Below are 26,559 nucleotides of genomic sequence, written 5' to 3'. Positions count from 1 at the left end.
AATTAATTGGAATTCTAAGATAACCTTTAACCTAATTAAACTAAAATAGCTTTTAATTTTTCTGAAAAAAGATCCAATGTCTTACTGTTCCGCAAGCAATTAACATAAACCTCTCAACTTTTCTTCCCTGCTTTCAAACACAAATCTACCATAAAAGAGATCTCATCTTATGTGTCGCACGACGCCCATCTTTCTCCGCCAAAATCGCCAAAAGAGAGGGATCACGTGACAGGAGGAACTCTGATGTATGGGATAAGGAGAAATAGAAAAATAAAACTGAATCGGCTTCTTGCTGCTGTATATCACATCTCTATGTCTATAATAGGCATAAGGTATCATCATAGAGATAGTTACACTAAAAAAATATCAATTTAAAAACGAACTATGATCTACAGCAGTGATTTCCAATCCCCTGGCTGCGGACCGGTACCGCTCCGTGGATTAAATGGTACTGGGCAGCCTTAAGAACTTTAAATTATTTCCATTTTATTTACTGTGGTGTATTTATCTCGGATTTGTACAACTCTCCATGGAAGAGAGGTTAACAGCAAGCCGAGAAACGTTACCTACAGCAGCCACCATTGCACTACGTTGAGCTACAGCACTACCATTGGTGCATAATATCACGTATGCAATTGTATTTTAGTTTGAAGGCATATTTAAATACAATTAAATTAAAAAATTTAAATGTAAACTATTTAAAATATAAACAATCAAGATCACTCCCCCCCCCCCACTATGCAGACCACTATAAAAATTATCAAATGTTGGCCAGAGCGTGGCTATATATAAATATAACCGTCGTTGAACAGCAGCCCGAAATTTGGGTTTACGACTACTAGTATTCAACTCCGTAGCCTTGTAATTTTGAGCCCAATCCAGAAGACAAGGGAACTCCTGGATCAAGTATTGGGAGAAATCTGCCTTCGTGGAGGACTTTTTGATGGAACTAACCCGCATTTGCGTTGCATGGAGAGGAAGACCGCGAGAAACTCCCACGGTTAGCCTGCTGGCAAATGAATTCTAACCCATGCTCCGTCTACCACTCAGAATATTTCACGTCAGCACCGTGGTTGGTGCATGCCGGATGCGGAATTCGTATCTACCAGCCATGGTTGGGATTCGAACCCGGTTTATCTCATTGGAAGACGTAGACTCTATCCTCTGAGCCATCACGGCTCGGACCGTGGCTATAAAAAAAATTGGAGAGCACTGATCTACAGTCTACAAATTAACAATTAAATAAATGACTTGATTATCGATTTTCCACTGTTTCTTATGGCCATGAAATCTTAAATCTTTTTTAAAAATACTTGTCATCAGTTTTTAAACTATAATTATTCAGCTAATATTTTGTGAAAATATAGAAAATAACATTTTGTCCCATGCATATCGCATGTTATTTTAGTGTTTTGAGAGATAAAATAAATAAATAATTAAAAAGAGATGCTTGTTTAAAAAAAATAATAAAGCTAAGAGCCTTTTTATTCAAAAAGCGTTTTTGTTTAATGATCCATTTTTCATCGTAGATTTTCGATACGCTTTACAAGACCAAACACGTCATTCACATCGATTTCTTATTTTTTCCTCATTTAGCGCGTGTTTGCAATAAACAAATAAATGCTTTAATAACTGTTCCCTCAACAACAAAAAAGTAACAAGCGTGTTTCTACCTAGAGATCATAGGAGCTAAATTCTCCAAAGAAAAAAAAACTGATAAAACTGTATCATCACGAGTTGACATTTGACCTCAAATGAGAATGAATAGGAAGAGCTCTCAGCACCCAAGCGTGGTGACTCCTCTTGCAAAACAAAGCGGAAAGAATTACACGTGCCAACCACGTGCCTGCACGCATCCCTTCCAGCATCACTTCATCTCTAGCATCCGTTCATAAATGTCAATCACAACATCTGGTCACGCCTTAAACTTCTGCTATTGGTTGAGGAGGCGGAGCTTTGCTTTCCGATCTCACCAGTCCTTGAATGGAGTAGCAAGAGCGACTTGATCTGCATCCCTGGCATCATCAGAAAGCTATATACAGGTGTTCAATGCGAACAAGTGGTTCTATAAGTGACTCTCCATCAATCAGTGTTTTGTTCAATGGCTGTGTTGTTTTTGTTTTGTTCCTGTGTTACTGATTTTTAATAGACTTAAAAGTCGCTGTTCCAACATACATTATGCAAAATTGAATTGCAAAACTGCAAAATCGTGTGGATAATCTAATTAGTTCAAATGTTTGTTCCTAATAATTTTTGTGTCAGTACATCGAAATAATTTATAGAATATCAGGAATATGTTTCGTTTGAAAACAATCGTTTGCAAAACTGATGAGAGATTGAAAATATAGATTCAATTATTGCCATTGGATTTTTTATTATCTTCAAAAAGTTGTGATTTTAAGATTTGTGTGCTGCAGTTGTGTGTTGGAAGCTTATTATGTTTTTGTAAATTACAAGTTTCCTGAAGTACGACAGATTGCTGTATTTTTCAAGTAGCTTATACGTTACAGAAATGTTTCATAGCTTCTAAAAGTCAATTTATTTAAAGGAAGAAACATCTGCCTGTAGAAAAGACATTTAGAAGATTGAATTAGACCATGATTTTAGAAAATTCAAGTGATAATTTATATTTCATTTTTCTTGATACCAACGATTTATAATTCAGTGGTTCCATTTCTTTAGAAAACTAACTGCAAATTCAAAAACGAAATTCATAAAAAAAAAATACAAGTATCTGAAAAACGTCTTTATATAAAGTTACTTTTCAAAAATATTAAAAATAAAAACCATTTAAGTGTTTTAGCCTAAAAACTTTAATCTTTTTATAGTTATTTCTAAAGGAACAATACATAAAAACTAACAATTACTTCTACTTTAACTAAGAAAAATCAGACGATATAGATTAAATCCATAAGAAAGGAAAACGAAGAAGTGAAATTTATTTGCATGTAATTGATAAAATCAGTACAATAAAGTAAAAGTAGAATCATAAAATCAGCTAACTTCGCATGCAAATAAATAAATAAGATCAACTTAGATAAAGAAAAGTCAAGTATTACTTCTGGTGTAAAAGCAGACGATAAAAATCAAGCATTATTTCACGAGCAAAAGCAGACGATGTAAATGTTAATAAGATGGCATCTATAAAACTTCTTCAAAGCCAGAACTGAAGCTAAGAAGATATCTAATGAGGGACTAGTGAAACTCGAAAAAGGGAATCAGAGCTTCTTGATCCTCTAGTGGAGAAAGTGATTGCGGTTAATGTGAGGTGAGGCGACGGAGGGGGTAATGCCGGTGATCAGCGTGGGGGAATACCAACCCCCGGTGCCCCACCTGTGCGGAGGGTGCGGGGGAAAGATTGCGGACCGATACTACCTGCTGGCCGTGGATCGACAGTGGCACGTCCGTTGCCTCACTTGCTGTGAGTGCAAGGTTCAACTAGATTCCGAACTCACGTGTTTTGCTAGAGACGGGAACATCTACTGTAAAGAAGACTATTACAGGTAAAGCCTGCAAATATCTAATTTTTTAGCACTTCTGTTTATAATGCACATGACTTAGCCTTAAAAAATTTATTACAGTTTTCAAATCCTTTTTTAATTTTTGGAAGAAAAAAAAGACTTGCTATAAAATTATTGTCCGACATTAACACTAATCATAATTTTATGCATAATTAAAAAAAATAATACTTTTTTTAAAAAAATTCCTCTCTAAGTTTGTTTTACCCCAAAGGGTCATACTAGGAAGGTAATAACTTTATATCGTTGGTAAATAAATTTATATCTCCTACTTGGTAAATTAATTTATATCGTTAAAAGTTCGACAAACTAACTCTTAGTTTAAGTTATACATGTATAAATAATTTTACCTGTGGTTTAAATGCTAATTATATTTATCCAAATTAGTTTTAAATCCTAAATATTTAAATTAGAGGGTGACAAATGTGTTTTATAATAGCACAATAATGAAGGTCAATTTTAAAACTGTTATTTTAGCTTTTGTAATGTGTATGTGCTTAGTTTGCATTCAGTTTATATTTTATTAGGTTTTAATCTGTATAAGGGGTAATAAAATATTCTTAAAAGTAGGAATGGAAGATAAATCGCTTCTGATTTCTCAAAGAAAAGGGGGGGGGGAAACGATGAAATGATTTTAAACCGAAGTTTAAAAAGCATTTAAATTTAAGAACTCACAAGAAATATCTGCTTGCAAATTTTATTAAGTTATTGATTTTTTATTATTTTTTTATTGCTTATTTTCTTTTTTTTTTTAATTTTTTTTTATTTCATGGAAGGGATTGATGGTTCCCGTTTGTCTTTCTTTTTATATCACAACCCATATTTTTCTTTCAGTCCGATAAGACTTTATATTTTTAATATTTTGTTGAAATGTTACCAGACTCATGTTTTTGGGGGCGTGTTTCAAGAAAAAAATCTCAAGTTAGATCAAACAATCAAGTTTTCAATCTGTTTTCATAATTATGATTCAGAATTAAGAACTTTTTAATCCTCTATACGCACTACAGCTTCCATAAGGCCATAAATAGCACATGTTAGTTGCTGATTAGAAATTTCTTGGATAAATATAAGCATTTTCAGCCTAAATTGAAGCATTCTCGGTGAATGACGAAAATGTATTGTTTAAGCCCATTGTGGCAGAATAGAATTTCCTTAACGACTTTTGCATCAACTTTCTCGATTGACATGGCACTTTTTTTTTCTTTTTTTTTTTACAAACTGCTAATTTTTGATTGTTTTATATACTTTTCATCCTCTTAGGTTTATTGATTCACACACAAATAGTTAAAAATGCACTGTTAAGAAAACAGCAGCGTTACAGATTGTTTATTTTTTAATTTTTTAAAAAAAAAATAAATAGCAGGCAAAATCTAGGAAAAAAGTATTTATTTCATTAATAAACCTGCTATGCGCTAACCATAGGGTTGACGCAAAAAAAATCGTCAGTAGAGTAAAAATATCATAAATTGTTAGATCTCGCCGTTTAGACAACCGTTAGAGGTTTATTTATCGTATTTATTCATATAATTGGATTTAAATAAATATGTCGAAGTAAAGTTTTTATTCTTATTACCCTCCCCTTAAATATTACTGAAATGAAATTTTGTGATATGAACAAAATAATCTATATGTTAAACATAGTTTTGATAAGTCTATAATAGACGAAATACGAAAAAAAAGCGTTATCTTTTGAGTAAGAACAAATTTAATTATTAAGATATTTGATTCACTACCAGAATATGAATACAATATTCTTCAAATGAAATGTCGTTATTGCTCGGATAATATATTTCTTTTTTTAAAAAAATTATTTATTTTTGAAATTTGTCAATGCAAATTTTTGATCAAGTTATATTTGTTGCTTTAATGATGATAATAATAAGACTCGTTTTAAGTAACTTATTTATTTGTCAAATATTCTATGTGTAATTTTAGAAAACAAATAGGTCTTACTTCAAAATGAATTTAGAATCAAAATTTGACTTACATAAACCAATTTTGAAACCACAAGAGCTTAACTAAAAATAAGAAGAAAAAAATGCTTATATCGTAATAACAGCAAATTACATTCTATATTGGGATAACATTTTATGTTCTAGATCAGTGGTTACCAACTGGCGGGCCACGGGTCGCATCCAGCCTGCCTTTTTTGTGGCCCGTGAACTAAAACATATTATTTATCATTTTTGCGGACAATTTTCGCAAAAAATCTATATGGGTTTAAAATACTTTTCCTTCGTTAAAAAAAAAACCTAATTTCTTCGTTTCTGTTTAATTTAACATACCAAAGGTGCAAAAAAATTTATTCCTCAGGTTTTGCATCCAAGAAAATGTTTATTCAAATACGAAAATAATCGTGTATGTTGCTCTTCTTTATTTAGTTTTTTTTTTTTTTTTTCGTATTTTGTGAATATAATTTAGCATGTGCGTATCAGAAATTTTCTCGCAGAAATTCTCCGATTTAACTTTCTGAAACCACTCATATTAGACGAAATTATTTACTTTTGCAAATTATGTGGCCAGAATTTTCTAATATGCAATGAAATATTTAAAAAAAATCTACTTCTTATTTTAGTTTGTAATTAAATACTTTTGTTTTGTACAACTTGATAAAAATCTGACAGTAATATTTAATGTTCCTTCAAACATAAAAGAATCCTTTATAAAATTTTGATAAAGTTGCGGCCCGCCATTTGACTGGTGTTTTTAATTGCGGCCCCAGGCCTCATGTGTGTTGGAAACCCCTGTTCTAGATTGTGCGTTTTTGATATCTTTATCGTCTTTGTGCGTTTTTGATATCATATGCATTTTTGATATCATCATCAAGTTGGTGTGGTACATCATTTTAATTACCAAAACTTTCTTTTGACCCATTATCTTTGCAAACTAAAGCAATCATCTTAAAGAGCATCGAAATAAGTAATCGTCCAATTATACTAAAATCAGTCATAACAGTTCAGTCATCCTGTAGTAATCGAATAAGACGAAGACTAATTAGACGAAGTAATCAAATAAGACAAAGATAATAAAACGAAATAAGACGAATTTCTTTGAAAATTGTACTTTAAAATCACTAATTAAATTTTTATTTAAAAAAAAAACTTTTTCTAAACAAATCAAAGTAATTCACTCATCTCAGTCTAATATTTTTCAATATAAATCTAAATAAGTAATCGTCCAATTATATTAAAATCAGTCAAAACAGTTCAGTTATCCTGTAGTAATCGAATAAGACGAAGACTTATAAGACGAAGTAATCAAATAAGACAAAGATAATAAGACGAAGTAAGACGAATTTCTTTGAAAATTGTACTTTAAAAAGCACTACTCCAATTTTTTTTAAAAATAAGAAAAATCTTAACAATTCAAAGTAATTCACTCTTCTCAGTGTAATATTTTTCAGTGTAAAACTTTCTACTCATATTTCTTTCTAAAAACTTTCATTCCGCATCCATTTCTAAATCTAATCCAACACACACAATTTTCTTATTGAATTAAATGCATATAATTTTGATTCTCAAGAGTTTCAAGACACTTACATACAAAATAAGGTAAATAGAAAAGAATTAGATCTTGTTTAGGCCACGACATTTGTTCAAAGAAATGTGATACTTGCCTTTGTAGTTCTTCTTCCAGCTATCCTCATTGACGATCCTATGATGTGTTCAAATATTTCTTATTTTCGGCGCTCATTCTTATTTTTTTTTCACTTAACTTTTTCGGCATTAAATAGTTGTAAGGGTTGAAATCTACACGTTCAGAATCTTCGTTGAACTATCTCACCACTGATATTCACGTATCAGAACAACGGAAACGTTATCTTCTTTCGCAGAAGATAATTGTAGAACTTCTTGGTGCGAATTTTTATTGAGCATATTTGTAGTACTTTTTTATTATTTTGTATTAATTTAGGTAAAAAAAAGTGAAAAATATTATATCTAGCATATCAATGATCAGAACAACGGAATCACGTATCAATGATCAGAACAACGGAAACGTTATCTTCTTTCGCAGAAGATAATTGTACAACTTTTTGATGCAGAATTTTTATTCAACACATTTTTTAATACTTTTTTATTATTTTGTATTAATTTAGGTAAAAAAAAAGGTGAAAAATATTATGTCTAGCATTTTAATAATTTATGGTTATGATACACAGCTTGAAACACCGGTGTCTTTTTTTTGCGTTTAAAGTAAAATCTTCCAAGCACGGTTCCCTTTCAAATAATAATTTATTTTTTAATCTTCACTTATTTAGATCTAAGAGAAGCAGTTATTCATCACTGAAATCTCCTTAATTTACAAAATCAATTAATGATAAATTTTTGAATCAGAATGAAGAAGTTTTTTTTTTTTATCCGAATTTCATTTTTTGGATTTTATATTTTGCCACTATTATGATTCCAATAGTGTAACAGATCTTTTTAGTAACTATTAGAATATTTTTTATAATTAAAAAATACCAAAACATATTTCTTTTTATAATTAAAGCGTCAGAAAAAAATATATCAAAGGGACAACGGTGTCCCGTCTGCGTTAAAAGTATATCGCACAATTCGATATATATTTGCTATGAAGATAAAGTATAACTGTACAGAAGACAATAGTATTACTGCACAAAAGATAATAATTCTATTATCTTCTTCGCTTCTCACGTCTACAGAATCAAATCACCTAATCACGAAATCTGTGGGTGTTTTCGAGATGAAAAAAGAAATACTTCATGTATAGCATTTAGCTGAAAGTTGTTCTATTGATAAATCTTTTAGCACTTATAAGCTCTTTTTGAACCTAAACATCGATAGCAGGTATTCAGCTATCTGGATTTATACCTGATATTAGATAAATTTCCAAGCCTTTAGCAGAATTTACTTTGCTTTTTTTTGCCAATAACATGCGACACCACAAGCATTTTCTTTGATTTTCATTTTCTCATCAACAAGGTCTTCAGTTTCAAATTTTTTTTTCCTGAAAAATCTTTTGAGGCATCAGTAAAATTATCAGTATCGTTCACAACTTTCATCAAGTTTCATTTCTTGACTAAACAAAGACATACAGAATCCTCGACGCCATAAAAAGGGCAAAAACATAGAGACTTCAATGTTTTGAAATAAAAGTTAAGAAAGTGAGCAGCGTTTTTATTAATACTCTGGTAAACATATCGCAGATAAAAGCCCTATTCATCTCCAGAAATATTATCAGAATTCTAAACTATGCCCATTTATCTGTTTTCAACATAAATAAAAAATTTATTGTTTTCTGCTTAGTTTTTCTTCTTCTTTATTTTATTTTATAACCGTCGTTGAACAGTCGACCCAACAAAAATATATATATATATATATATATATATATATATATATATATATATATATATATATATATATATATATATATATATATATATATATATATATATATATATATATATATATATATATATATATATATATATATATATATATATATATATATATTTGGGAGGGGGGAGGTTTCCACTGCTTATGATCAAATCCGAAACCTTGCAATTTTGAACCCAATCCAGAAGACAAGGGAACTCGTGGATCAAGTATTGGGATAAATTTACCTTCGAGGAGGACTTTTTGATTGAACTAACCCGCATTCACATTAAATGGAGAGGAAAACCACGATTAGTCTGAAGTCAAGGGGACTCTAACCCATGATCCGTCTACCTAAGGGCATTTTACGTCAGCACAGTGGTCGGTGCGAGTGCGGAACTCGTATCGCCAGTGACCTCTGGGATTTGAACCCAGTTCACCTTATTGGAAGGCGAGCGCTCTATCGTCTGAGACATCACGGCTCTCTGCTTAGTTAGAAAAACACAAATTACCTTGCTGAAAAGTCTAGCTGATTAAAAAAAAAAAGCTTGATATTCTTGCAGTGTTTCGACCTAACAATCAAAACCAAAATTTTATTTACATGCCAAAAGAAGAAAAATGTAATTATTTAAGATTATAAACCATTACGATATTAGTGATTGGTGAAATTTTGAAAGTTTATATATTATGAATTATTTAATTTTGATTATTTTTAATTAGGCATTTATGTAATGACTTATTTTTTAATTATTAGGTTATTATTAGGTTATAATTATATTTAGGTTTTTTAATTATTTTACTAAAGATAAAGAATTCTGAATTTTGCAAATGTCATGATAACTTGAATCAAGAAATATTTTCCTTTATAATGATTCCAGTTTTTTAAATTTATTCACAGATTTATTTATTTAATTTGTTTTAGAATAGTTTTTTTTAAATGTTTTTTGTACCACTTCAAATATGTAACTGAAAAGTAACGTAATAAGATTAATGAATTTGATAAAATTAACAATAAAATACGGTTACATAATATGAGATAAATTTTTTTAAATGTGGTATAATTTGGTAATTTTATGATGAGGGCATAGAGATAAAATATTCATTCGATTAAATTTACTTTTTAGTTCTGTAATTTTTATTAAATGTGTGGTAAAAGGAATTATAATTTTGAAAACCAGAATTTCCGATAAAACAAGTAACCGGTAAGCTTAGAGTAATCATATGAATGAAAAAAATTACTAAATTGAATTATTTAATTACCGTAAAAATTTTTTTCATTAAAGAATTATGTTTTTTTTAAGACAAAAGGAAGAAATAAAGCATAAATATTATTACCATACAGTACTGGTAATATTTTCAGAATTTTTTCTCTGTGATCGGTGACTTAGCCAACAGAATCAGTAAATCATCGTAGTGGTGATAAAAATGTACTGAAAAAATTTGCGAGTGTACTGAAACTCTTATGGTCTATTAAAATGCTTATGATAATATAGAGTTTTCGAATATTATATTTTCTTTAATTAATGAAACAAGCAATCTCTCACGTGGATTATGACATGCTTTTTTTTACGATGAGATTAATATTATTAAAAAAATTGAACAGTTTGTACACTGTCGTACAATGGAAGAAAAAAAAGCAAGTACTTCACGATAGATTTAGAGAAAAGCGGATTAATCACTATTTTCCTTCCCTTGCTAATGCTATAAACTCTACAAAAAATTTCAAAGAAGCTTATAAAAAATTGATTTTGGAAAAAAAGTTTTGGCAATATGTAGCGTATATGCATATAAAAAATCTCAACATTGATTTTTTTGTTTTTGTCGTTTGCGTTGATTTTTTTTATTTCAAGAAAGTACAGTACTTATTATACTGAAGTTGCATAATACATTGAAAGTACTGCACATTATAAATTTAACAATTTATTTGACTTGCTTGCAATTAGATGCTGAAAATAATAAACTTCCAATTGTGGTGCACATAAGATTCGCGAAAGGAATTTTCCACATTCAAAATATTAAGGAGCTTAGTTTGATTTTGAAGGGTATTGATTTAAAAATTAATTAAGAATCAGGTATGTTTGTTTTCGTCGTCGTTTCAATTTTATTTACGTCGCATTTGAGCTGCACAATGGGCTATTGACATCCTGAGGATGATCTGAAGACATCCCATCACAATTTTAATCCTCTGCAGAGGAGATGGCTCCCCCCCACTTTGATAGCTATGACATCCTGCGCGCTAAGTTGAGTACTTTACTGTGGAACAGTTTAACGAGGAACGATACCGCGCATCCTGTGTCCCTACGCAGGCAGATCAAAGTGGTCACCCACCCTCTTACTGACCGCAGCCAATGATGCTTGACTTTGGTGATCGATTAAGAACCATGTGTATTAAGAATTTTAAAAAAAATTATCATTTCATAGAAAAGATTTAAAATTTTTCGTTGCATTGTTATAGTATTTTTGTATTTTGTTTGCAATAATTAGACTATTTACAATCCCATTTCCTGAATCATGATATTACTTTATCTAGTCGTTTGATAAAGTAGTTAAGCTTAATTGTTCTAGTCATTTTAAAACTAGGTCCTTATAAAAGCATTTTCAATGTTATGTATCATAGACAACTTCTAACTATGCTATCAATTTGTACGCAATTATCACGTAAGCAGCTAATACAACCAAGTGATGAACTCTTTTTTAAATATCTTTCAGCTATTTTTAACTTGGTTTTAACACCACCCGATGAAAACGAAAAAAAATCAAGCACCTCTTTGGCGGAGTGATGCATAGCTAATCCGTTCTAAAGACGGGCCGCAGTTCGAATACAAGACATCGTGACCCCTCTGGTCAGCGAAGCGTTTAAACACATGGCAGCTTCGATCCCGCTTGATTTCTCATCATGCAATCGATCTCGGAAGAACAATGGGTTTAAGCGTTTGTAGCATTTAGTTGATAGTTTTTTTTTTCAGAACCCTTTTTTGTTCTCTTGGCTACGGTTATATGACCGTCACGCTAAATGACGAACAGAAGTTGGCGTGTACAACAAAAAACCACCGCAATTATTGGCTGTTTTAGTTATTATTTTACTAGCGAGTTTTTTAAAGGGTTTTTCTAAATATGACTGAGCAAGTCATTCGAATTAAGTGCTTGGTGAATAAATGAGTTGAAAAGCAATGAATGTCATTTTTAAGAAGAGAAATACTGATATAAAAGTTATTTATAACGAATCAAAAAAGAACTTTTAAACGAAAGTTGTTTCACTTTATTTAAACAATAGTTAATTGAATAATAATTTATAATACCGCACAAAGGTAAAAGACCCCGGATTACTTCTGTAGGGAAAGTGGATTTCACTGGGATTTGGATTGGATGTGTTTTCGCCAAATGTCGCCGGCACTTTTTAATAATTATAAAAATCTCCAGTATTTCCCAATCTGCCTGATATTTTTAGGCTTATTACAATCAACTTCACTATAGCTTCCAACTGCTCGATTAAATCGTATTTGTTCCGATTTTTTAGCCTTGTTCCGAAAATACGATATTTGGTCAAAATGTTCTGATTTTCGGTATTCCAGCACCTTTTTACTCCTTATGGCGAGGGCAGGTCTATAAATTAGAAGCAGGGCATGTGATTTTTCTGCAAATATCGCAGAATTCTGCATATCTCAAGACCGTTGGCTAGTGCACTTTAAAAGTTACACGTTGCGATTCGTTTTCAAGGTATTTAAAAATCGTACATCGTGATTCCTATTCACGCAATTTAAAAATCCAATATCGCGATTTATATTTAGGTTTTTTTAAAACCCAATATCGCAATTCGTATTCACGCGAGTGAAAAATCCCATGTCGAGATTTGTATTCAAACATTTTTAAAATCTAATATTACGATTCGTATTCACGCAGTTGTTATATCAAAAATCTATTTTCGTAATCACGCGACCTAAAAATTATGCATGGGGATTCGTATTTACGCGTTTTAAAAATCCAGCATCGTGATTCATATTTACGCAATTTTAAAATTTAATATCGCAATTCGTGTTCACGCGATTTTCAAATCCAATATCGCGATTCTTAAATGATGTAAGTTTTTTTTTCAATTAATTACTTTAAGGTGTGACATTCTTCATTAGTAAGCATGTAATTTAATTAAAACTGTTAGCTCAAAAAATTTCAGAAAAAAAGTTTTGGCAATATGCAACGTATACGTATATATAAAAATCACAATATAGATTTTTTTTGTTGTTGTTATTTACGTTGATTTTTTTATTTCAAGATAGTACAGAACATATTATACTGAAGTTGCATAATACATTGAAAGTGCTGCGCATTATAAACGGAACAATTTATTTGATTTACTTGCAATTAGATGCTGAAAATAATAAACTTCCAATTATGATGCAGATAAGATTCGCGAAAAGAATTTTCCACATCCAAAATATTAGGAAACTTAGCTAGTTTTTAAAGGGTATTGATTTTAAAATTTATTAAGCATTCGATAATATGTCAAACATAGCAAACAAACATGTTAAATATAAAACATGCATGGTTTATAAATTGATATTTCGATATCGATATTTTGATGTTAGAAACTTTGTTTTCCACTTTGTGTCATAATTACTCCTGATTGATTTATCATTCCTTGTCCTCCTATTTTTGTTTTTAACAAGTTGGCAGCTATGGCTGATTAAGTGATGTGCGTAAAATTACTCAATAGGACTGAGTTTGCTTAGGCTTATTACAATAAAATTTATGGCTCTTCATAATAAGCCTTCAATACTCTAGGTTCCTTATAAATTTTATGTAGGTTGATTGAGCACTGAATGATACAATTTCCAATTAGCATGAATACTTGTGGGATCAATACAATAAACCTAAAAAGTGTTTGCTCAGTTAGAAAATACTGCAGACTTTTTCAATCAGCCTAGCACATTCAAATAAATGAAGATGGCTGTTTGAAAAAAAGACAATTCGGCTACAATAAATAAATTTTAAGACCCGGATCAAATGCCTCATTTGGAGTGGTTAAAAAAATAAATATATTAAAAACCGAACCATTGAAGCAAAATGCCCTGAAACTATCATGGGGAAAATATTTATACATAAATTTAAATTATCTAATTTTAACTGGAAAAAAAATTGAGCGGAATTGGTAAAAAGGTTTTTAGAAATAAAAATTTGAAAATAGAAATGTTTTGTAATTCTAATTATTCAGTCAAATTTGTTCAAATTTGGGTGTTTTGTCAAATAAAATTAAATAATTTAAAATCAGGTAACATTTTGTATACCTTATAATGCAATTACTATTATTTAATTAATAAAAAAAAGATATATACTTGAAAGTTGTAATTCTCATGATGTTATCTTTGGATAAACGAATTTTACACTGAGAAATAAATATGGATAAAACTACCAAAACACTCGCTAATTTTTACCAGAGTGCTTGTGTAATCATTTAGCAAAATAAGCAATAAGATATAGTCTTTAAATATGCGACAAAATTTAATAAATGTGGTAAAATTTGGTAATTTTTTCATGATGCCTAACAGCATGGTATAAAAACCCTGTATTATATTACCATTAATTTTATCATACATCAGTTTTGTATTATTTAATAAATGTGTGCTAACCAGAACTATAATTTGGAATTTTTGGTAAACCGTTACCATTTGAACAGAAAAATTCAAAATTAATTATTTAAATAATCTTATATTTCGGTTTTTATCACCAGGATTACTTTATTTATTAATTTTTTTACGAAAATATCATTACTTTACAGTACTGTAATTTTTCAAAATTTCTCCGTATACTATTGCGTACGTTTTAATTCCCTTAGATAGCTTCAGAGGTATGGCGAAATACGCAAAGAAATTAACAGGATAGGAAAAGAACGGTCGACTGTTCCTTTGCCTATTTGTAGTTACCCCCTTCTATATTTTTAACATTAAGTATCCAAATTCATCCTAAAAAAGCATGTTTATTTAAAGGAAGTATGTTTTTGAATCCTTGTGTCGTTATAAATTAATTGGCACATTTAAGGTTAGACCTTTGAACCATTAAGATTTCATCTTTGCACACTGTTCAGAAGCCTCAACGATCACGGCTTTTTTTTCCAACAACAAAATTTCGGACCTTGAAAGAAAGTCACAATAGTTCTTTTTTAATCTGTTAAAAAATAAAACGGTTTTTCTAAAGCTTGGGTATGCTCTATTTTCTAAGCAAAAGTGGTAATGGATGCGAATTTTACGAATCGAGCAATAAGAATTCAAGATGTCATGGAAATGCTGTGTGTTCTTTAAATGAAATCTTGTCATAATTCTCTAAAATTTTTATGTGATCGATATTTTGAGAAATAGTGATTTGTTTGCTTGTCATGAAGCATAACAGCTTTTAAATGATTGGGCATTGAAGTTAAAATTATTTTTTAATTCTATAAAATAAGGGTCTTTAACTTTTTACGCCAGAGTGTCAGAGCTGAATAATATAATTTAACCAAGGAAAAAAATTATAATAATAATCAGGACGAAGATAATTTTAGCACGTACTGTAAAAAATTCTGAATCAAATTACAGTAAAAAGAATCAGCACTGCGGGTGCTTATACTTTTAACACTAAAATTAATTTTTATCGAAAAATTTCACGAATTAAAAAACCTGATATGCCATAAGTCTTACAGTAATATTTCCTGTAAAATCATTGCAATTAGATAAATTTTACTGAATGATTACGATAAATCAGATTTTTTAATTCATGAAATTTTACGGTAAAAATAGATTTTACGGTAAAAGGTTAAAGGATCCCAGGGTTAGCCTTACGGCAAGGGGACTCTAACCCATGATCCGTCTATCACTGAGGATAACGTACGTCAGCGGTGTGGTCGGCTCAAGCCGGATGCGGTGTTCGTATCGACGAGCCATTGCTGGGGTTCGAACCCAGTTCACCTCTTTGGAAGGCGTGTTTGGAAGGCTTTCTCCGTGTAAGGATTTGATACCTTTGTTCAACTTTCTGAACAAGAGTCGAAATAAATGCGAATTGAAAGTTTTAAAGTTCACAATAATGCATAATACCAAAATAAATAAAATAAAATAAAATGTTGAAAAACTTTTCTTTAATGTACGACTTTTTTTTAAAAAAATTAAGACTTTTTAGTTCCGACCACTATAAGAGGGCCAAAAAGAATCGAATTACCGCAAAGGGAAAAGTTTTATCTGCCAACAACATCCGGTTCGAACAGGGTGTTCTTTGTTTCAATTTTATCTGTACTTGGCGAGAAAATCAAATCAAGTAAAAATCTTGGTGGGGATGTTTGCCGGAAAAGTGTTGTATCACTCGCATCTGTCGCCGAACTCTTCGCTCTTTCTCATTTCAAGTCTGGATTCTTCCCTATTTTGGGAATATTTTTTTTTTCCTTGAATGCATTCATTTATGCATATACATTTGGTATAATTTACCCTTTGACGCAGAATTTTTATTAGACATATTTGTATACTTTTTTCATTATTTTGTATGATTATTATTTTGTCATTATTCATGGTCATTTGTCAGGGTTATTATTCATTATTTTGTCATTATTTACTGTCATTTGCCATGGTTATTATTCATTATTTTGTCATTATTCGTGGTCATTTGTCAGGGTTATTATTCATTATTTTGTCATTATTTACGGTCATTTGCCATGGTTATTATTCATTATTTTGTCATTATCGTGGTCATTTGTCATGGTTATTATTCATTATTTTGTCATTATTTACGGTCATTTGCCATGGTTATTATTCATTATTTTGTCATTATTCGTGGTCATTTGTCACGGTTATTATTCATTATTTTAAGGTTAAGGTTTAAGGTTTTCTTTGGTTTCTTAGGTCAAAATTAGAGAAAAATATTACGTCATAACATTTTAATAATTTATGGTTATGAGATACATCATGAAACACCGGTGTCTTTTTTTGCGTAAAAGGTAAAGCCTTCCAATCACGTATCACTTTCAAACAATAATATTGCAAATTTCCACTTTATTTGTAGGTATTTAGATCTAAGAAAACGTTATTCATCATTGAAATTTTTATAATTTACAAAATCAATTACTGATAAGTTTTTGAATAGGAATGAGAAAAATGAGAAATTTAATACTACTTTTTTTCAGATTTTATATTTTAACACAGAGAGAATTGGGTACTTGCACTTCAAGATGAAGAACATCACGGATACCCACACATGTGACATATAACGTCAGCGCCAGCTGATTGCTTATAAGCAAAATGGCGTGTTAAAGTTGATCTAAGTTTCACCCCATAAGTTAGAATGTTAATTAACGTGAAGTTAATGAAATACAGCACCGTATCGCTCATCGAATTTATTGAAATATAATTCTTTCCCGCTTACGTCTTTTACTTAACCCAGATTTATTATTTGCTTATGCATTTTATTATAACCTTGATATATTTTTGCCTTGTGTATCTGACATCTTCGATGTATAATTAGTTTGTTTTTGTTCTACATGGCTTCATGCCAGTCTTTGTGTTAAATAAGAAATACATATAGTATAATGTATTGAAAACCTTCTGAAAGAATCTTTGCGTAAGAATATAAAATTTAAAATATGTAACTTAAGAGAATAGATACTTGACATGATTGGTTTACTCGAAATAGTATCACCAGCGGTTGCTAACGTAACAAAAGCCACTTTTCAACAACCAATCAAGATCGAGACATCCACACTACGTCACTTGCAGGTATCCCATTCCGATAATTTAACAGATTTTTTTTTTTACCGTCATGAAGCCGTGATGAACATAACCAGAAAATATATCATGGTTAGAATAAAAGACACAAGCAAATAATAAATCTAAGTTAAGTAAAAGATGCAGACGAGAAGGAAATTATATTTCAGTAAATTCGATGTACGATACGGAGCAGCATTTAATTAACTTAACGTTAATTAACGTTCTAACTTACGTGGAGAAACTTAGCTCAACTTTTACACGCCATTTTGCTTATAAGCAAACAGCTGGCGCTGAGGTCATAGGTCATATGTGTGGGTATCCGTGATCTTTTTCTTCTTCTTGAACTGTCAGTACCTAATTCGAAATTTTTGTGAACTGATGATGCAGCATTGAACTATTTTTTTTCTTTTTTAAATATTACGAAATGGATCACGAAAGTTTCTCATTTTTCAAAACTATGTTCAACTCTCAAAACTACGAAAAACTTTTCTTCACTTTAAGCATTGGAACAAACTAGCCTTCGTAGAAGACTTTTTGATGGAGCTAATCCGCATTTGCGTTGCATGGAGAGGAAAACCACGAAAATCCTAGATGGTTAGTCCAACTGGTGGGGGATTCTATCCAATAATATTCGAACATTTCAGTTCAATTTTGGTTGAATCGAAGTCCGATCAGAAAATTTGACTGCTTTCTAAAGTTATTGAATTCTTTTCTTTTCCAAGTAATTAATTTTAAAATTGAAGATTTTATAAATGTTTTTAAAATAAGTCAATTTAAGCAAAAGATCACCACAGAATTTTTTTAATGTTTTGGGATAGGGATGCAAATAAAACTAAATATTTAAGTATTTTACAAAATTCCCAAATTTTCTCTTGATAACAATAGAATACGTTTTTCACCAAAAAGCTCTCCTGAACTATATGAGAATGTGACTTATTATTATATTGCTCCCGAGATCTTGATATATATAGTATGCTCATTAATTTCTAATTTATCATCTAGTATATGCACGGTAAAAAATTCCGGATCAAATTAATGTATAAAGTACCGACATTTTAAGCATCATCCATAAAATCCATTTTTCAGCAAAATCAATTTTTACTGTTGTTGCTTCTGTACAGCCTTCTTCCACAATATAGCCTAAATATTATATTGTAATTTTTACGATAATATATATTTATTTAGAGGGATTCAGTGATTTTACGGTTATTATTACTTTAAAAATTCCAGTATGTCTGATTTTTGTTGTTGCTGTTTCGTTATATGTTCCGGTAAAAATGCAGCTTACGGTAAAAAGACCGTAATTTGATCTGGAATTTTTTACTATGTAGATTACAGTGCATATTATCGTTAAAATTATTTTAGGGTATGTTTATTTTTTATTGAATACCTAAACTACACGTTATTTAATATTATAGATTTTGTTGTTATTTTTCTTAGTCAGAGCATATGTTATTATTTTAAAATGCAGATGGAAAGAATTTTTTTTTACCTTAATTTTAGAGTACAAATAACTAAGAGTCCTTTCTTTTTTTTCTTTTTTTTTTCTTCATGTAATTAAGATAGAAACATCGTTGCAAATTAATTATATTTGTATTTTTATACTTCTTACGTCTAGTTTTAACTTATGACCACTAAAGGCCATTAAAAGATGCGAATACATTAATATAACACACTTCATTCAAATTTTTTCTCAAAAGTAGATTAAAATGAATTTTTAATTTCGCTTCACAAATTGTTAATGTGAAATATTTTTTTATAAAAGTTTATTACATTCAATTATTATTTTCTTCCTGTTCATAATTTTGTTTTTTATTGATAATTTGTTTTTGTTTATTTTTCCCCTTAATGCTTGCTTATTCTTTTCAAAGTATGTATTAAATTTTGTAGTCACTGATATAAATCACTGATATACAATAGTGATTCATTAATTTTATTTTTAATTCTTTTTTTTTTTGTATTAAAACGTTTTAAATATATAGAAAGTAAAATTCTTATTTAAATAAAAAATACATGCTGTTAAACATTATTAGTTTCTTTTATTAAAAAGGATAATTGAAACTGAATAAAATAATCCTTAAATTTAAAGGAAACGATTTTCTTCACACCAGATTTTCAAATTTTCATTCTTAAAATATTGTATTTCAATAAAGTAACATTTATTAAGACACTTTTTGAGTTTTAATATTTCAGTAATGTTTTATTAAGAAGAATAATGCTTAAAAGCGAAGTTAAACATATTTCTTGTTCAAAAGGAAATTATTTCTTTTAATTTCATTTCATTTCAAAAACAATAATAGAAATACGAATAATATTGTTGAAGACATGGCCTGAATTCTAATAATTTTTTTTTAAGAAAATCTCAATTTAAGAGATGTCATGAAATACTGTATAGTTTTGAGACTTATTAAATGGATATGAAACGAGGAAATTTTTTTTAGAATATATCTTAAAAGTAAATATTATAAACCAAAATTTGCAAAAGAACTAAAATAAGAAAAAAATAAGAAAATTCCAATCGAAACAATGTTTCTAAAAATGTACTTAAAAAATAAGTCTTTTTTACGTCTTCGCGTAAAAAAAAATGTTTTAAAAATATTATAATTTTTAATTTTTTTTTAAATAATCTTCGCAAAATATTTTTTTTATAAAAATTACTCACACTGTTAAACTAAAGCTTTATTTTTATTCATCACATTTTTTTTCGTAAATTTTTCACTATCATATGATTTTTATCATATGGTAAAACAAAAAAATTTCCCTTCCCAAAAACCTTTTACTGTTGTATCTATGTACTGTAGTATAAAAGCATGCGATTTAGTGTTACAAAAGACAGAGTTTAAATAGGTTTCGAATAAATCTGATTAAAATCTAACACCCATTATATAAAAGAGTTAAACATTTGTAAAACATCATTGTTGTGCACAAAGAAAAAAGAAGTACTATCAAAACTATCAGAATATGATATATTTTACGGTGTTTCTGGATTTCTGCAAATCTCAAAAAATCGGTAATTTTTACCGAAGAGCTTTGATAATGATTATGGTAAAATTAACTACAAAATATAGTTTTATAATGCGTGAAAAAATTTGCTGAATGCAGTATAATTTTATGATTTTATCCTGATGCCTTAGAGCAGTGTTTCCCAAACTTATGACTTTTGTGTACCCTTTCTAAATTTTCCGTAACGCTGTGTACCACTAATAAAAAAATGAATGTCATTTTTACTATAAAAAAACTGCACAAAAGTTAAAAATCACAACTGGCTGCTGACACCACTAATTATTAACAGTTAACTCTGCAAAAAATAGCCGGTAGAAAAATACGGAATCGTAATTTTCATGGCTAGCTTTGTTTTTAAATAAAATTTCTTGAAATTTTCATTAGTTGCAAGATGTTTCACGTAAGAGCGCATACCCCCGCTAAACTGTTCCCGTACCTATTCGGTCAAATTTACTTTTCAATTTTGTATTTTTAAATAAATGTGTGCTAACAAGAACTATAATTTTGAAAACCAGGATTTCCGGAAAACTGTAACTATGTGAACGGAAAAATTACCAAGTGAATGGTATTAACAACGCATATTTTGCTTTTTATTAACCAGAATTATGGAGTTATTTTATTTATTTTTTTACCAGAATAATTACCATGCAGTACAGTTATTTTACCGTATGTAAAAATCTGCAAAGTTTTACCTGTTTAAAAATTTCATTCGACTCAAAAATATACTAGTTGAAAATCAATTCGACGCGTTTCAAGCGATCAAAAATAGAAGCCCATTTTTAAGACTTGCTAGTCATGGATGAGAAGAAACAAAAGTCATTTGAAATATGAAAAACGTAAAGTTGCCAACAGAAAATTTTAAAAAAAGGTGGAAAAAAACACCGTAGCCGAGAGGAGAAGTCAGGGTAAAATGTATTTCCACGGGCTATGAAGAGGTAGTTAGAAACTAATGCCATTAGCAAGGGAATCAGCATTGTTAAAAATGAACAGGTCACCTATTTTGGAGCGTTTGAAGTATGTGCTCGGTTATTGTATACTTTTTAAGCGAATGAAGTTTAAATCAAGTACTATCTTACAGCTTTAGATTCTTGGAATTATTCTTTAATATCTATAAAGTCTTTAAGAACTTATTTAGTAAACTGACAGATATTTATATTTTCACTATATTTAGTTATTATAAATTTACTTTATTGTTACATTTAAACAAATATATCTATTTGAAAAGCAAAAAATGATTAATTATAACCTTTACTAATTATAATAGCGACTACAAAATCTAAACTAAATTATATTCCACCTGTGATTTTTCAGCGGCAATGATTACAAACAAAATTTTTATGTAAAGCAAAGAATTTAATTCAGACGCTAACTTGTTAACATCAAAACTATTTCCGCCATCTCACTTTAAAACCTAATTACTTCTCTTTACCCGGATATTTTAAATAAAAAGAAACGGGATACAATCGACCTTCGATAGAGCACGTAAAGAATGAAAGTGGGTTTCTCAGTACTAGAAATTCCATTTATTTTTTGGTAGTTATCGAACGACAATGTTTTGAATTGAACGTAATTTTTTTGACGGAACTGGAATAAATTATTCACAAGTATAAAAATGTTCGTCTCATTCTTTTCGTTTTCTTATTCGCAGTTCGACAAACGAAGGTTAACTTCGAGGAACATTATGAGTCATTCATTGGGCTTTGTTTTATAACTACAATTTTTCTATTTCATTAGTTTAATTCTAATATATATATATATATATATATATATATATATATATATATATATATATATATATATATATATATATATATATATATATATATATATATATATATATATATATATATATATATACAGTCAAACCTCGATATCTTGAACTTGAGGGGAGAGGAGAAAAAATTCAAGATACCAAAAATTCGAATTATCGAAAATCGCATGTTATCGATGGTAGAATAAAGAAAAATGCTCTTTACATACCTTACTTACTATTCCGTATTTATTCTAAAAACACTTTTTACTCTTAAAAAGATTCAATTGTTGTTTGCTTTAGAGATGTGTTAAGAAAGTTTGCCTATAACACTTTCTAAGTGGACTAGAGCTTTAAATGTCTCTTCTGACATATTCAGCTGCCTCTCAATAAATCTCCTTACAGTGTCCACAGCAGAAAGTGTTTGTTTGAGAATTGATTATGATTATGAGAATTGGCTTTCTATTCTTAAAAAAAATTATTTTGAATGTTTTTTTTATTTTCGGAAAGCAAATCTACTCTATTTATGGAAAAAGAATTCAAGTTATCGAGGAATTAGAAAAAAAAATTCGAGAAATCAAGGATTTTTTAACATTGAGTGTATAAGAAATTTGAAGGGAATTTGTTTTTCTTCGAGATATTGAAAAATTTGTAAAATCGAGGTTCGATTTAGCGAGGTTCGACTGTATATATATATATATATATATATATATATATATATATATATATATATATATATATATATATATATATATATAAAGAAAAACCTAACACTTTCAATGAGTTATTTTGTGAATTTCCGAGCAGTAAAAAGCGAGAGAGACAAATTGACCCTATCCGGCTTTTCAGTGTATGATTAATAGCTCTTTTGCTCCAAAAATGAAAATCATTCAGAGGAAGAAAAAAAACATAATTTGAATGGTTTGCTTCTTGCACCCGCCGTCCAAATTTCAGGATCCTGACGCAATTGGATCTGGAATTATGAAAAAGACGCAGACACAGGCAGACTCTTTGATTGTTATTATTATTATTGTTGCTGTTTTTGTTGTAGTTATTGTTATTATGTTCTTTTGTATTTAAAAAAAAATTGAATTTTGGTGGACAAATGGGTACAAAATAAAAAATGTTTCCGTTCGCTTCCATCCCTTAATTCATTTCCATTTATGATTAGCAATAGCAACAAAGAACCAACTATTATTAAAAAATTAATATTTAAAATCATTTTCAGAGTTATTTACCTTTATCTTTTATCTTCAGAAGCTCCTGGATCATATTTTCTTACCAAGCCTTTATTTTTCTTTTATTCTGAAAATTCTGATGATGTTTTCTAAATGATTTTTTTCCAAGAACATTTTTCAATGAAACTGCAAAATAAAAGTTTGAATATTTATTCAAAATTCAGATATTGAATTTTAAATTGCTATATATTTCAATACATTGTATTTTCTTCCAGTCCCCCCCCCCCTGCGAAAAAAAAGAAGAAAAAAAAAAGCCTTATCAAACCATAAAATTCATTTTCGAATTTGAAGTTATTTTAATTCGAGATAGGAATTCCAATATAGGACGACAACTGTGCCCCCGGCAAATCTCTCCTTGTCCGAAAATTGCGAAGGGAACTTAAGAATATACATATATGCTTTTCCCAATCAATTTCACTTTTCATTTTCGCCGGGGCTTCAATGGAGAGAGAAAGGAAAAGCGAAAACGCCCTCTCCGCCTCATTCAATCGAACGCCCCGAAACTTTAATATCGATTCGTGTACGCCCCTTTCACTACATTCTCTTCAAGTGTTCGAGAATCAGGGGGAGAAAGGTTATGAAATGCAATAAGAAAAAGATCAAATCGAGGGGGGTGAATTCGAACTCCCCTTCAACTTCCATTTGGAATTTTCGAAGGAATAAGGATCCAATTTTTGAATAGAAGACATTGTGTAAACTACTTCTAAAATTCATTGTTTCTTCTAGAAGTTTCTAAGTGAAATATCTGAAGAGAGGGCGGGATATATACTATGATCTTCAATTTTAACTTTTAGGTTCTAGGACTACTTTATTTCCAGGTATAAGGCCACTCTAGAATTTTTTAAAAAGAAATTGGAAAGAAAAGTTATTTTTGAATTAAATTATTTATTTAAGGTTTAAAAAAAATGAGCATGGTTTAATAAGTAGAAGAAAGATTGATGTGCCATTTGTAAGTTAATAAAATATCAAATAATCAAGAAAAAAACTTTTTTTCTGCAGAGGTTATTTTTTAAGATTAAAACATAGTTTTAATCTTAAAACATAACCATAAACAAAAAAACAAAAGTTTTCATAAACATAGTTTTATAACCCAAGAAAAAAAGATAAAAGTTCGAAAAATATAAGATCATTCATACGTTATTTTTTTTTACAAAAGAAAATATTTGCGTTTAAATATTCGTTAAGATTTTTTTAAAAAAACAAAGTTTGTGCAGCATATATAATCCAAAAAATGATGGATTATATTTTGTGCTATGATTACTGAAACAAAAATCAACGTGAAAAAAGCACAATAGAAATTACATAAATGGTCTACTATAGTTTCAGTTCTATAAACAAGTACCTTCTTCAGTGTCAAAACGTCAAATGATGGTAAAAAAGTAAAGCAAACACGTGTAAAGTGGTTTAACCAATAGGGACAGAGGAACAAGTTTGAACAAGTAAATAAAAAGTGGGGATTGGTGGGAACCCCAAGGTGACACAGATTAAATTAAAATAGATTTTTAAATACTGGGAAACGTTGAAATCCTAGAAAGGTCATTAACTAAGTAATAAAAAAAAAATTTTAATATAGAATGACTCCCAAAAATCAAGAAAGGAAGGTGAAGAGCAATGTTAAATGATTTTAGTCGAAGAAAACTCTCGCCAAAACCTGAATTCCAATTGAGTAGAGTGACAGAAGATCGTTTAATGTCTTGATTTTGGACGCATCTTTCGTGTTACATATATAGATATAGATAGATAGATATAGATAGATAGATATAGATAGATAGATATAGATAGATAGATATAGATAGATAGATAGATAGATAGATAAAGATAGATAGATATAGATAGATAGATAGATAGATAGATAGATAGATTGATAGATAGATAGATAGATAGATAGATAGATAGATAGATAGATAGATAGATAGATAGATAGATAGATAGATATAGATAGATAGATATAGATAGATAGATATAGATAGATAGATATAGATAGATAGATATAGATAGATAGATATAGATAGATAGATATAGATAGATAGATATAGATAGATAGATATAGATAGATAGATATAGATAGATAGATAGATATAGATATAGATATAGATAGATATAGATAGATATAGATAGATATAGATAGATATAGATAGATATAGATAGATATAGATAGATATAGATAGATAGATATAGATAGATAGATATAGATAGATGGATAGATTGATAAATTTTCCAAAAATAGAAAAAAAAGATTATTTTAAGTCAAATTTAAACATCTGAAAAAAATATGAATATGAAAAAATACGAAGAACATTAAAAGTTTTAGATTCTAAGACTATCTTTCTTATAGGATTAAAACTGGTGTAAAAGTTTTAAAAGAACTGGAAGAATAAATTATCTTAAAAAACATCGCGGCAAAGAAATAATTTTTCGGTTTACAAAAACAGGAGCAGTTTTAAAATGTAAAAAAAAAAACATTTTATACCACGTGAAAATTAATGGAATTGCTCATTTATGGCAATTTTCGCATAAGTTATCTTTCAAGGTTAAAAGAAAGGACAATGATTTTGCAACCTGTGAGAAATTTTTTCATAACACATGTAAGTTCATAAAATTTTTAAACGATTAAAAATCAACTTAATTTTGCTCAAGTTATTTCTAAAGATTTTTAAGGAAAAAATTTAAAAAGAAAATTTACACTTTATTGAGAAATTTTACATATCATACTTAAGTAAAAAAAAATAACATAATTTTTCATACCATAATTAAATTTAAAAAAAAAAAAAAAAAAAAGCTTGTTTTTGTCCAACAAATTTCTTAATCTTTTTTTTAAAGAAAAATTTTACACTTGAGAGAAATTACAAATATAATAAATACAAATATAAATAAAATTACAAATAAAAAATACAAAAGTGATCAGTTACGCTACTGTTATCATTTTTATAGAATGTGAGCGGCCGTATTTAAAGAAAAGGAAGATAGGGACAATTGTCGCAGTAACTGAGGACCCGA

At 29.2% G+C, this 26,559-nt stretch overlaps 1 protein-coding gene across 1 annotated transcript in view; it reads left to right on the top strand.

The window, feature by feature from the left end:
• The first annotated feature begins 1,993 nt into the window (after positions 1-1,993).
• The window catches only part of LOC107455294 (LIM/homeobox protein Lhx9-like), an 82,942-nt gene continuing 58,376 nt past the window's right edge, over positions 1,994-26,559 (top strand). Inside the window, exon 1 of the mRNA XM_087161707.1 lies at positions 1,994-3,503. Within this exon, the coding sequence (XP_087017833.1) occupies positions 3,289-3,503 (215 nt within the window). The 5' untranslated portion in view covers positions 1,994-3,288. The remainder of the gene's footprint in view (positions 3,504-26,559) is intronic.

Source organism: Parasteatoda tepidariorum, chromosome 4, assembly GCF_982258835.1.
Source record: "Parasteatoda tepidariorum strain Cologne lab strain chromosome 4, Ptep-v5.0, whole genome shotgun sequence".
Lineage (NCBI taxonomy): Eukaryota > Metazoa > Arthropoda > Arachnida > Araneae > Theridiidae > Parasteatoda > Parasteatoda tepidariorum.
Note: the sequence above shows the minus strand (reverse complement) of the source record. Positions and strands in the feature narration are given on the sequence as shown.